This window comes from Chelonia mydas, chromosome 1 (genome assembly GCF_015237465.2).
Source record: "Chelonia mydas isolate rCheMyd1 chromosome 1, rCheMyd1.pri.v2, whole genome shotgun sequence".
Taxonomy (NCBI): domain Eukaryota; kingdom Metazoa; phylum Chordata; order Testudines; family Cheloniidae; genus Chelonia; species Chelonia mydas.
In genome coordinates, this window is record NC_057849.1 from 32,162,321 (window position 1) to 32,176,901 (window position 14,581).

At 40.7% G+C, this 14,581-nt stretch overlaps 1 protein-coding gene across 1 annotated transcript in view; it reads right to left on the bottom strand.

Moving 5' to 3' along the window:
- Window positions 1–9,997, bottom strand: part of PGR (progesterone receptor) — a 53,833-nt gene extending 43,836 nt beyond the window's left edge. The window contains exons 1-2 of the mRNA XM_007059392.4: window positions 8,233–9,997; window positions 6,421–6,572 (exon numbers count right to left, since the gene is read on the bottom strand). Of these exons, the coding sequence (XP_007059454.2) occupies window positions 6,421–6,572; window positions 8,233–9,530 (1,450 nt within the window). The 5' untranslated portion in view covers window positions 9,531–9,997. The remainder of the gene's footprint in view (window positions 1–6,420; window positions 6,573–8,232) is intronic.
- Window positions 9,998–14,581: the final 4,584 nt, after the last annotated feature.

The following is a 14,581-nucleotide window of genomic DNA, read 5'->3' on the forward strand; positions in this document are numbered from 1 at the left end:
TTAGAAGAAAGAGTTAGCTCACATGCTCTTTATTGTTTCTACTGTTCCAGACTAGAACTTCATGCAGCTGCAAACCAAAGACACAGACCATTTCACAGCACCTTTTAAATTCCTATTCAATTGTAAGTTTCTTAGAAAATATCCTGAATATAGTTATTTGATACCATTCAAAAGTCCTTTCCAAGCATTCATTATGAATGATAAATATATGTTGGTTGTCAGCTCACCAACAGAAGAAAGTTTCAGCCACTGTGACCTGCTGCATCCATTTTTACATTTAAAATTTCTTAAATGACAGTAAGTAATTGTAGTTGTTGTGATTCTCTTGCTACCAGGAGGATATTGGCTTTTATTTTTTAGAGCACTTCTTCAAATTGTCCAAGTTTGTACAATAAAAAGTAAAAAAACCACAACTTAGGAAACAGTCCTTTCTAGGCAAATAACTGAATAAAGTAAATCATCCCTAACTTGTGAAGAGTTTTTTTTTTTATGAAGATACAGACTTCTAACTCTTGGCTATCCTTACATTTTTCTCCTCCCTCCACTCCCTATCAACACTAGCCTTTGCCCCATCTGCTGCACCTAAATCCAATTTTCCCCAACCGAAGTTTTTATTTTCAGAAGGTTTTAAACCTGTGCATGCTACACCAAAAACAGTGTTCTACAAAATAATCTCTCCACCCTGGAATATGACTCCTTACTGCCTGCATCCAGACACCGTAATGTACAAATGATGTGAAAAATGTCTTGTTGCTATGTTTCTTGAAAGATGCTTTGCCTAACAGCAGTGCTGAAAACTGGACAAAATTTACTATTTCACAGGCTGGCAAAGAAGTTTATGTTTGTGAAAGGAATGCTTTTCTAATTCGCTGACCTTGAAAATGACAGTTAAGCTACTCTTCTTCAGAACTCTGATAAGAGCAAAACATACATATTCTACAAAGCAGCCTAACATTCAGACTTGATAACTGACAAATGAAAAGCTGAGAACCAAAATGATTTAAACTCTGCACAAGAGCAATCACATTTATTTGAACAATTCATTGCCAATATGCTTCCTAAAGCAGTTTCCTTCTACATTTATATTATATAGTCTTTTCACTAAGGCTCTTCATACAGTTTTAGTTCTTCTTTAAAATTTATGCATCTATATGCTGGCCACACTAAAATATATAGTTACAACAAATCTAACTAGCATAAATAATTCTTATCTATTCAAATTTACTAGAATATAGTTCATACTGATGTTTATGCATGGTAAGACATATATTTCGCCTAATGAAAGACTGAATAGATAGAATTTTTTAGATAACAGATAAATCTCTCGTTTCCATATGTGAACAGTTTTTTTAAAAAAGGAATTTCAATTTATTAATTGGATTCAGAAGAAAATTCTGTATGCAGGAAATGATTTGTGTGTGGAAAAGACCATCACAGATAATTAAAGATGAAGCTATCAACACAGTTCAACTCGGAAACTTTTAGAACAGAAATTACTTAAAAAAAACAAAACCAAAAAACCAGAAGGCAGTCAAACCCATATTTGCTAAGTGACTTCCTCTGCCCATATTCCATTACACAGTTGCTATGTACACACATTATGTGGAGGAAAACAGCAATATCAGTCATTGTGTAGGAATCGGGTTATATCAATAAAGTAAAGCTATGAAATAACAACAGCCACCTATTTCTAATAATGCATTAATTTATCATATTAATATTTTTATGAAAAATGCACGAAGAGCAGAGTTGTAACTGTGAACTTGCATTCATGAAGTTCAGTCTTTTATTTTCATTAATTGTTATTTTAGAAACAAAATAACTGTGTCTAGAATAGTACTACAGTACCTAAAAATTCATAAAGGTAATGCTACATCCCCGATGAGGAAATGATGGGGATAGTAGCATATTTTTACATCAAAAACATATCTGGTTTTCAATTTACATACTTACCATTTGTGAACTTGCAAAATATTATTTTGTACTGTATTTTCAGTAAAATGTTTAGAGTGTTTGTTCTTGCTGACAAATTATTTTACTACAGTGGTTTGCGATAGCTGAAGTTAGTGAGATAGATCATTATATCTAAGCTATATAGAAAGCAGGGGGCTATCCTTTTGCCCGTACATGGGAACATATTACTCCCTTGTTCAGCAACTCTAATGACTGTCTATCCAGCTCTCAATCAAATTCAGGACTGAACTCCTGGTATTAAAAAATCACCATAAACTTGCAACCTCTGTGTCAGACTATGTAACTAGCTATTTGTCCATCCTGTTCACTGTACACATCCAGCCTTTGACTCCTTTCTGTTTTCCTCCCCATTAACTTTCAGTAGTCAAGAGACTGCTATTTCACTTGTCATGTCCAACTTTCTGAGTCACTCTTCCACGCCTGAAATCTCATAATTAAAACAATAATCTCTCATGTTATGATAAAAACATTTTGTACCAGCAAGTACGAAGATGCTACATAAAGCATACATTGTGTTGTCCACATAAGAGTGTGTACAAACACCTATTTTTCACATTCATTCTTTTCACATTTATTGAATACTCTTAAACTGGAAAGCCTTTGTGCATAGGAAAACAGTGATATCAATCACCTTATGTTTACATTCTATGTGAGTGAACACCCTATTAAACATGATGCTGAAAAACAGAGAGGAACTGATCACAAAACTAAAATTAATGGTTGTTTAGGTACAAGTGATCATGACATGACTACATTTGTTATGTGTTAGCACAATAAAGTCCAAAACGGGATATGAAAGATAAACTGATAACTGTTTACAAATATTTTACTAAATGTTCAAAAGTTCACAATCAAGAAAGGAGTGCACTAGTTAAACAACAACAACAATTTGGCTTAGAGGAGAAATTAAAGTAGCTATAAAAAGTTTAAAAAATATGTATAACAAATGGAAAAAAGCAAAAGTTCATAGTAATGAATACAAACCAGGAGATAGGAATTGTAGAAAATTGATAAGGAAAGCAAAAGGACAAAAGTAGAACTATATGGCTCTCAAGGTTAAGGACAATAATAAGGAGTTTTAAAGTATATTAGGAACAACAAGAATGCTAACAAAGATACTGTTCCATTGTCAATGATACTGTTCCATTGTCAATGATAATGTAGAAACAGAAGAAGTGTTCTGTAGCTGGAATAAAGCCAAATGAAATATTCATATCATATGATGGTGAAATACTTTCCATGTCAACAGTGATTAAGAAAGATGTTAAATTGCAGCTACTAAAGCTAGACATTTTAAAATTAGCAGATTAAAAACTTTCCTCCAAGAATATTAAAAGAGCCGGCCAAGGTGCTTGCTGGATCATTAATATTGATTTTCAGTAAGTATTGGAACATTGGAGAAGTTCCAGAGGACTGGAAGAAAGCTAATATCAAGCCAATATTTTAAAAGGGTAAATAGGATGACCCAGGTTATTATAGACCCTTCAGCCTGACATCAATCCTAATCAATCAATAATAGAGTGGCTGATACGGAACTTGATTTATAAAGAATTAAAGGAAGGTAATATAATTTACTTGCCATTCAGTGTGGGTTTATGGAAAACAGATCTTGCCAAACTAACTTGATACTTTTTTGACAAGATTACGAATTTAGTGAGGTTACAAATTTGATTGATAAAGGTAATAGTGTTGACTAGGTATTGCACAACATTTTGATAAAAAACTAGAACAATACAAAATCTACATGGCAAAAGTTAAATTATTTAAAAACTGGATCTCTGGCAGGTCTCAAATTGTATTGTAAACAGCAAATAATCATTGAATAGGTGTGGTTCTAATGGGGTCCCACAGGGATCAGTTCTTGGCCCTACACTATTTAACATTTTTAACAATGGTCTGAAAGAAAACAGAAACAATTACTGTTAAAGTTTGAAAATGACACAAAGAATGGGGGAGTGTAAATAACGAAGAGGATACATCACTGATTCAGAACAATTTGGTAAACTAGGCACAAGCAAACTATGTATGTTAAATACAGCCAAATGTAAAGTCATACATTTCTGAACAAAGAATGTTGGCTACATTTCCAGGATCGGGGGGATCACGATCATGGAAAGCAAGTATTCTGAAATCACGGTGGCTAATCAGCTGAACATGAACTCCATGTGCAACACTGTGAACAAAAGGGATAATGCCATTCCGGGATGTATAAAACGGAGCATATCAAGTAGGTGTACAGAAGTTATATTACCTCTGTATTTGACACTAGTACAATCAATACTGGAATACTGTGTCCTGTTCTAGTGTCTACACTTTAAGAAGAATGTTGATAAATTGGAGAGGGTTTCATAAGAGTCACAAGTATGATTAAAGACTGGAAAAGATGCCTTACAGTGAAGGACTCTAGGAGCTTAATCTATTTAGTTTATCCAAGAGAAGAGATTGTGACTTGATCACAATCTACAGGTACCAACATGGGGAACACAAATCTGATCATAGAGGTCTCTTCAATCTAGCAGACAAAGCTATTAAGATCTAATGGCTGGAAGCTGGAGCTGGACAAATTCAGATTAGAAATAAGGTGCCTTTTTTTTGTTTTATTACGGTGAGAGTCATTAACCATTGGAACAATTTACCAAGGGAAGTGGTAGATTCACCATTACTGGAAATTTTTAAATCCAGATTGGTTGTTTTTTCTAAAAAATATGCTCTAGTTGAACCACAGCTCTTGGACTGAAGCAGGAAGTCCTCTATAGCCTGTGTTATTCAGCAGAGCTGACTAATCACAGTGGTCCCTTCTGGCTTTAAAAATCCATGACTGTGAAGACTTTGCCACCATAGGCTCATTAATATTTTATTCATAAAGTGTTCTTAACATTTATCAGCAGTGCTTTTATATTGAAATGGTAATAAAATACATTTCTGAGCAGAGTTGCCTACTAGGGCAAATACAACTGGAAACCGGTTTTGTACCCAGCTGATTTTAACGGTTCATAAAGAAACCAACCAACCAAAGAAAAAATATTAGTCAAAGACAACAACATTACTGTAAAGGGATGAAGTAAAAAAAAATTCTTTAAAATGTGGCATTTCTAAATTAGATTCCTTGTTAAAAATTTCACTTGCTTGAGCTGTTGTTATAACTATTTGACGTGTTTAGGGTATTGCTAAAACTGAAGTAAACTCATTTTGTTTATGTAACCTAATCAAGAAAATGAGTTAATCAAGTCAGTGAAGAACGTGCCTAAATTCAGACACGACTTTAAGTGCTTTCCTAAATTGGAGCCTAACCTAGTAAACTCCAACTATCTTTATGATATGACTGACTTTTTAAAGATATGACACTTATAGAATAATACACACATAGACTAATCAACAAATTACAGACCGAAAATTAGCGTTATATCTAGCGAACTATGTTAATTTTTTTCTTCCCCACATTCAGATGTTCTTTCCTTTGAAGATTAAATTATATAAAGGTTAATAAACTATATGAAATGTCAGAGAAACATATTATACAACTTTGATTTTAAGAAAACAAATCAAATACAAATTAGAGAAATATACTATAAGCAAGGGGTCTGTGTATATGGAGTACTCTAGTATTTAGTTTGACATGAGAGGATAATGAGAGGATAAATACATAAAAGATAAAAGGTAAAACTGTTGAAGAGTATATACTCTTTTATGTAGCATTTGGTAGTGTCAGAAAAAATATGGGGTCTAATCTTACATTTTGTACACATTAATTATTTCAGCAGGTGTGCGTGCGCATTTTGGGTACATAAGGAATACAGGATCACATATATCATTTGATTTAAAAAGAGAAACCAACCACACATTCTCAACTAAGTACCAACCTATTTTCAAAGGTAATATAAAGCTCTGTTTTATTAACACCTTAGACTTGATTTTCTTATTCATGTCCTGAGTAGAAAGCAAAACAACTATTTTAAAATTATTATTATTTAAAACTCAAAGGCCCAATTCTGCATTCCATAAGCAAGAAAAACTACCACTGACTTTAATGAGAGAATGAGGCCAATGGGAGTTTTTATTTGCATAAAGAACATAGTTTCATGCCGAGGCTGTTTGTTGCCAAGCAGCAACATTTAAATATTTTTAAAGTGAAACTGGTATTTGCTAACATTTCATGAAGTTTGTAACAGATAAAGAATTGCAAGGTTTTATAAGCTTCTGCCAGATCCACAACCCAAAATAAAACCAGCCGGATAATAAATATAAGTAAACCAAATAGTATTAATATTAAATAACTAAGAAGGAATTTACCACCTACTGCAAGTATCCGAATCTTTTTCTCAGGGACAAAACATGACTGCAATAATATTTACCAAGACCGGTTTTAAAACTAGATAAAAATAAAGTGCTTAATGTACCCCAGGAAGTTTTATTACAGACAATTAGAAACAAAAGCATCTGACGTACCTTCCATTGCTCTCTTAAAGAAGACTTTACAACTTCCACAGGTAAGTACTCCATAGTGGCAACCAGAAGCCTCATCACCACAGATCAGACAAATCTTCTGAGGTAATGATTCAAAACTGTACTGAGGACTCTGACCAACTTCAGTGTCTGGCCTTTAAAGGGAAAGAAAATTAACAGGAATAAAACAGACTTGTAAAGAAGATTCACTGTCAGTCTGGGTTATACGGTTTTAAAGGAAATTACAATCCTAACGGTTGCCTTTTAAAACTGAAAGCAAATTTGATAAGGATAGAAGAAAAGTGACTAAAGCCACTCCAGCACTGAATGTGTTTTTGCTTTGGGTCTTGGATAAAAGGCATATCTGTAAAATGCATTAGCTAAAATGTTTTAAGTAATTAAAAAACCCTGGTGTAGAGGGCAAGTTGTATTTTAACACATTTTAGATAGTAGACGGGAAAGCTAGGCTCTTTGCTAGGGTCTTCAAAATAGACGCCTGATCCTTCTGTGGGACTGCTCATGTGAATAAAATTACTCCTGTGCAAGTTTCCCTAGTTGCTGAATCTAAAATAATAATAAACTGCTTTGAACTGAAACTAATTTAACTTCAGCAGCCCTTTTCCTAGGCAACTGGTAAAACTGACCTTCACGTTACATAGAAAATTCATAAATATCAAATTAATATCTCCTAATTCATTAGCAGAATTCTTACTTGTAACCAGTTTTAATGAACACAAAAAGGATAGTGAAGAATTATTTCCAGATATATTGCCTGCCTAAAGAAATTGATTTATTTAGCTAGCAAATAGCTATTTACTAAAAAACTAGAAGTGTCTTTAATGTATTAGTAAATATTCTAACAATGTTGTAGTATTTCTGTATATAAAAGTTATATTGAACCATTTTATTTAACGACTTATTACTATATAAGCTAGATCAGAATTTTGGACACATTGTCATGTTAATTTTTGCTTTGAAATTGGGTGGTTTTCCCCTAAAATCATGCACACGCATTTTAAAGAAATATGTAAATGTAAACATAATATCTACTTGTAAAATATACCACTGTGTATACAGAAGTTACCTGCATATAAATCATGAAATATTCACCATTTATGGCTGTTCAGAAGTTATCACCTATTAGTCCATTATACAGTAATATAGTCTCTGTAGGATCCACAGGTCAAACTTGTGACAAAAGCATTTAAAATTTCACTGTCACAAGAGTATGATTTAATGAAGTGGAGTTTTTCTGACAAGAACTAAAATTTCAAATATGACACAATGTAGCAAATGTAAATATATTTGTCTTATTTCTACATGTATTTATTTTAAAAGCTCTGTCCCAGTTTCGATCAAGTGAAGCTCAGTCTCTTTGATTCCTTTTTGTCATGTTTCAATGTCTTACACATTTTTTAGAACTTCCCCTTTTTATTGTAAAACTTATTCTAATCGGTGCAATGTTCCTTTAACATGAAATTCATTTTACTTAAAAACTTAGATGAAGTCTATATTTTTTCTATAAGTCTGCTTTCTGCATAACTTCTGTGATTCAATCTCCTTAACACAAAAAAGTGTTATGGCACAAAGATCAGCTCAGTAACATCTTATTTAAAAACTACCAATAACTGTTTCCCAGGTCAGTTTAAAAGATAACACCATAAATCATCCCTTTTAAGTTAAGATCAAACCCCCAAATTTCCTTATAAAATGCGGACTTAAATCTTTTGAAATATGTGTCTTTAAAAGTAATCTGTTTTAAAAGAAGAAGGTTTAGTGCCGTTTGCTGTAGATGAATGTAACCTTAAATCTTACCTAATATAATTGGCATAGGGAGGATATAACTGGGGCAAACTCTCTTTGAGCACGGCTGTCTGAAAGCCAAGTTGCTGATGGCCGTTCAGGTTGAGCGGCTGGTAAAGGGCTTGAGGGGCTGTTGATGTGGAGGGCAGACTGTCCCGCTGAACCATACAGCTTGAGCTCCCCGATGCTTTACAGTGCGGCGGCCCATAGGGCCCAGTCAGAACTGAAGACTCAGTTTTGTACAGGATACACTCGAGAGAGGAGGACTCCTGGCTGGCTCTCGGCTGCGGAGCGGCCAGCCTGTAGTCTGTGCACGTTACTGCTGGAGTGGTCTTGGTGCCCAAGTAGGGGGTGGTGGCACTAATTCCTTCCTCCTTGATCTTTAGAGCTGGCTGGAAGTCCCCGGAGCTATAATGCTCCTCCTTTGAGTCGGGCTGGGGATAGACATAGTCCGCGAAGTCATGGGGGGTGGAGGTGGGGGACGCACGACGGCCAAAGAGGCTGCTCTCGTATTCCTCCACATCCAGCAGCTGCCGAGTCCTGGCTGCCAGGTAGGCCGAGTTCAGGGGCAGGATGGGCACATGGAGGAAATCCTGCCCGGGCCCTGCTGCAGCCGCAGAGCTCCCGGGGGCAGCGGTAAAGGCAGGGGCAAGAGCAAGGCTGCTCCCGGAGCCGGCGTCCTGCTCAGCGGGGCCCCCAGAGGCAAAGCCGTGATCTTCCTCGGAGAGTGCCTCGGGGGCACTGCGCGGCCCACCCGCGCTCTCCGCGGTTCCCTCGCCCTCCCGCTGGGGCGGCAGCTTGGCTGCGGCTGCCGGGGTGCCCCCGCCCGGCCAAAGGGAGGCGGCCGCGGCCGGAGGCGGCACGGAGCCCGAGTTTGCAGCCGGGCTGTCTTGGTGGGCGGCGGCTGTTTCTCCCGGCTGGTGCTCGGAGCGGCGGCTCATCAGCGCGCCGGGGAGCTCGGCCCCGAAGAGGCACCAAGCCGCGGGGGCACTGGCCGAGCTGACGTGGGCCGCGGGAGCCAAGAAAGTGTCTAGGACGCTGTCCAGAGCATCCCTATCCGGCGGGGAGCCGCTGCCTTCCCGCTGCGAGGAGGGGCCCCTCTCCTCCCCCTCTGGGCGCCTCTGCGGCTCTTCCTCCTCCTCGTCCTCCTCCTCCTCGCTGCTTTTGGGGTAGAGCAGCCCGTGCAAGGAGATGTCCACGGCCTCCGCCCCCCCGCGGAAGGGGTCCAGCTCTGGGCGGCCCTGCAGCCGGACCGAGCCGTCCCTGGCCGAGGAAGGCGCCCTCGAGTCCTTCGCCTTCATCCCGCTCATGCTGAGCCGTGCCGGGCGCTGGGCTGGGGACTGGCTCGGGGCTGGCGGCTCCTCACATCCTGCCCCTGCCCCGCGGCACCTCGGAGCGGGCTGCACCCTCTGCCGCGGGACTCCGGAGAGCTGGGCCAGCTCCCGCCCCGCGCCCCCTCCTGTCGCGCTCCGCTTCCCCGCCGCCTGCCTGGCCTCCGCCCAGCCCCACGGGCAGCAGCACAAGCCCCCAGCCCCGCAGCCAGCCCCGGGACCGCACCGCCGCCGGGGTCCCCGGCGAGGGACGCTGCCGCCGCGCCCCGCGCGCGTTCGCTCTAAGTTGCGGGCAGGCGGAGGCGCCTCTCCCGGGTGCAGGCAACAGGCGGCCGAGGTGACCGTGCGAGCCGAGGCGCTGCCCCCGCGCGGAGCAGGAGACCGAGCAGCGCCAGCTGCCGCCGTCGGAAGGGCAGAGGCGGGCTCCGGCTCCCCAGGCTGGCTCCTTGCTCAGCGCTGCCGCTCCCCGGCTGGCTACCTGCTGCGCCCGCTCTGCCTCCCCGGGCTGGGGGGCTGGCACCAAGCCTGGCCCTGCTTCCCTGCGGAGGCACCGATCCCGTGCAGGGAGAAAGCAGCCAGGTCCTCTGCTGGGCACCCTCCGCCACTTGCTGCTTCCAGCTCCGCCCCTCCTCGCCCTGGCCCCTCCCACTGTCTCCGAGTTCCCTTTTCCCCCAAGGCCCCTGTCCCTTAGGGTTGCCAACATTTTATTTGAAAAATAGCGGTGAGACCTGGGACTTGCCAGGGCTTGACTTGCCCAGGAGGGAGGACAAAACCCTGCTCCTCTCCTGGTCTTCCCAGGGGTTCTCTCTTTCCAGCACTCTGGGCTGGCATCTTGGGCTGCAGATGCAGGTCTCCTCCTGCTGGAGCACTGGGAGAGGCAGCTGGGCCAAATTTGAATGGTGTTGTGACCCATGCGCCAAAGTCAAGTTGGCAATATCCTTTCTGGCCTTCTCCCTCTTTTCCCCTTTATCCCTGTCTCTTTGGCAACTGATCCTCCACATTTTCTTAAGCTCCGCCTCCTCTAGCTTGTAACCCTTCTTTCCCCCTCCCTTTTCTGTTATGTGCGTGCCCAGTTAAGACACTTCACCGCCCATTGGATGTAAACAATAAGTTACTCTGCCCTAGGCACTGATGGGAAGAAAGGATGGGCAGGTTAGGGTCTTGGAAAGGAGAGAGTAACAAAAGATTAAATTACTCCTGGGACGTCTAGGGACTTTGGGGGGAGGGATAGCTCAGTGGTTTGAGCATTGGCTTGCTAAACCCAGGGTTGTAAATTCAATCCTTGAGGGGGCCATTTAGGGATCTTGGGTAAAAATTGGGGATTGGTCTTGCTTTGAGCAAGGGGTTGGACTAGAGGACCTCCTGAGGTCACTTCCAACCCTGATATTCTATGATACCTGTAGTGATTGTTCATCCATCTATTTTTCATACATCTTCAAACTTTAATATTACAATGTGAGTGTAAGCTCTGGCCCAAGATCCTATAGGGCCCCCGTAAATATTTATGCACTTGTCCTTGCACCTTCCACAAGATGGTGAAAACTAAAGCAGTTTAAACTCAGCTCTCATTCATGGCCCCTTGAATATCTTTCACTCATCTCACAGTCACGGAGGACGCAGGCCATCACTGAAGGAATTTACTATTTGAATGAGGGTCCTTCTTTGCCTCTTATATTTTTGTATAACTTTTTATCTGAGCAAATAAGAGGGACAGATGCAAATATCTGGGAACTGGGTGGCTCCCCTTTAGGTTGCAGGTTCAAATACATCCCTAGTTGGTTCTGATCAAGAAGTTGTTACCATCTGATGGGAGTTTGGTGTTGTATGTGCAATACTAGCTTGGTGATGTTCATTCAGTTCCAATAAGACCAAAGGTTATACCAAAACTCCACTAATATAATTTGCACTAAATGACATTCTTCGTGGCAGTCTCAGCAGAGAAACTAAGCACTGAAAGATATTGAGAATAAACTACTTCCTTGCCTCTAGAGGTGGTTCTGCTTGGTCTGGGTAGAGTCAGGATGGCATGACTCATGGAGAAACTAGCACTCCTATTGCCTGTACTGTTTCTGTTCTGTTGTAGATGCTCAGTAAGTAAATGTGGGGTAGCCTCAAGGACAGACAACCCAGCATCTTTCAGGAATATTACATTCACTATAAAAATATTTTCTTCTTTCTTATTTTTTAAGTATCTTCCAAATGGGAAGAACAGCCTCTTGTGGGAAAGATACTCATTCGAATTAATTTATTTGCATGACAGGATATACAGATCATAGAAACATAGAAGGTTAGGGTTGGAAGAGAACTCAGGAGGTCATCTAGTCAACCCCCTGCTCAAAGCAGGACCAACCCCAACTAAATCATCCCAGCCAGGGCTTTGTCAAGCCGGGCCTTAAAAATCTCTAAGGATGGAGATTCCACCACCTCCCCAGGTAATCCATTCCAGTGCTTCACCACCCTCCTAGTGAAATAATTTCTCCTAATATCCAACCTAGATCTCCCCCACTGCAACTTGAGACCATTGCTCCTTGTTCTGTCATCTACCACCATTGAGAACAGCCTAGCTCCATTCTCTTTGGAACCCCCCCTTCAGGTAGTTGAAGGCTGCTATCAAATCCCCCCTTACTCTTCTCTTCTGCAGACTAAATAACCCCAGTTCCCTCAGCGTCTCCTTGTAAGTCATGTGCCCCAGCCCCTAATCATTTTTGTTGCACTCCACTGGATTCTCTCCAATTTGGCCACATCCTTTCTGTCCTGGGGGCCCCAAAACTGGATGCAATACTCCAGATGTGGCCTCACCAGTGCCGACTAGAGGGGAATAATCACTTTCCTCGATCTGCTGGCAATGTTCCTATTAATGTAGCCCAATATGCTGTTAGCCTTCTTGGCAACAAGGGCACATTGTTGTCTCATCTCCAGCTGGAACCTGACCTTTTTACATTACCTCTTTTTTACCTGTTTACATTAATTCTTATGGGGAAATTGGAGTCGCTTAACATCATTTTGCTTAAAGTAGCATTTTTCAGGAACATAACTACAATGTTAAGTGAGGAGTACTGTATATACAAGTCTTCTTCTAAAGGATTCCAAAACATTTTGCAAATTTATACCAGTGTATTTACATAATGGACTAAATTCAGCCTCTACTAAAGAAGTCAATGGTACAACCTCCATTAATTTTAATGAGGGTAGGGTTAGGCCCTGTGGATTTGATATTGAAAGGTTTTAAGCAGGCATAGTTGGGAGTGGTGAGTACTCAGGAGAGCCTCAGCACCATGCAGGTCAAGCCCCGTGCGCTTATGTATTTGTATATTTCTTCAGCAGGAGGTGAAGAATGCCTTGTGCAATTGAAATTGCAGAGGGAAGTTTAGACAGAATATAACTCCCAAACAGGAAGCTGGCCATGACACAAAGGTTAACACTCTTTTTCTTATAAAAGTGTCATGAGATATTAAAAAGAAAAACATGGACAAAGTGATCAGAACTTTATTTTTACATTCTGTCCAACAAATACTACCTTAAACACACCATACTGACTTCCATGATTCCATGCTTGGCCACAGTCTTGGACAGAAGATTGCCAGGTACTGATCAAGCAACACTGGTCCCTGCAACAGTTGAGGTCTCCTGCCCCAGTACTAGCCCAGCCCTAAACCTACCTGCATTATGAGATCCAACAAGAGCATAACCCAGCATGGTGTGTGCATATGTTAAAACATTAGAATGGAAGTATATTAATCTTCAAAATCATGAAATGTTAACCCTTTAATGCCAAGACATTGAAAAATGCAATATGATATGATATGTTTATCACTTTTCTCTTGGGCTAAAACTGAATCAAACTTCACATTTGCCCTTCCTCTGAAGCCATCTCCCACCTATCAAGAACTGGTTGTCATTAATCAGGTTGACTTCTGGTTGAATTTTCCCTGGAAACTTCCTTACTGGCAGCTGGTTGTCAAGTTTCTCTCTCTCTCTCTCTCCTCCAAATGCTGTCTCTTTCTTCTACCCTTCCACACATATACTCATTATTAGCACTGTTATATATATAGTGCCATAGGTGCACATGATGCTTAACATTCCCTTAACAGCTCCAGGCCTTCCCCAGGAGCCTACAATCTAAAGGGGATGAAAAAAACAACAAAAATGATAACTTAGCATGATGGCCATAGAACTGGGGATGGGAGATCAACTCATTTATATTCTATCATCTCATTCCCACTTAATTTTCCTTCAACTCTGTGTTCCTTCCATTGCTGAATGTAAGAATGGATCTCATGCAGTTGCTTTTCAGTCAGTCCCTTTTTCATTGCCTTAAATCAGCCCATTTCATTCTACATGAAACATGTATTAAGACTACTGAGAACTGGACACCAGTTAAAAGATGTTGCTGTTCAGAGGACCTATCCAAAAGATCAGATCAGAAATACTGAAAACAACAGCAATGGGGGAGTTGACTAAATCTCTCCCTGCCATCCAGTGGGAGCTCTCTCCTACTCTTACTTCCCGCTTCCTCTCAGATGAGGACTCTTCCACTTCCCTAGCCTTCCAGGATTCCTTTTAACATCTGCCAGAAAAAAAGTTCTCTCTCCATGTTGCAGGCAGCCCCACCTCCTTCCTGGAATCACTCCAGAGTCTCTGCTAGTTCCTCACAAACTTCAGTTTACATTGTGACTTGCTTTCTCACTACTGCTGCTGGCCTAATGGAGGAAGGGAACCACAGATTAGGGAAAGATTCAGGCCATTTTATGATCCAAAAAATTTGCTTTTTGTAAAATATTCCAATACAGAGGTATTGCAAAGAAACATGGACTTTTTAAATAAATCACTGATAAGAATGAAAATTAGAATTTTAAAATCTGAAATTTTGAAAATGGTTTTCATTAAAAAATGCAACCATTTCTGATTAAAAATGGACCACTTTTTACTCTAAAATAGTTCTACTTTAGACCAAAACCACTAACGTTTTGCAGGATTTTCATTATACTGCTGTATTTTTTTTAAAAAAAATCAACATGACATGGGACCTT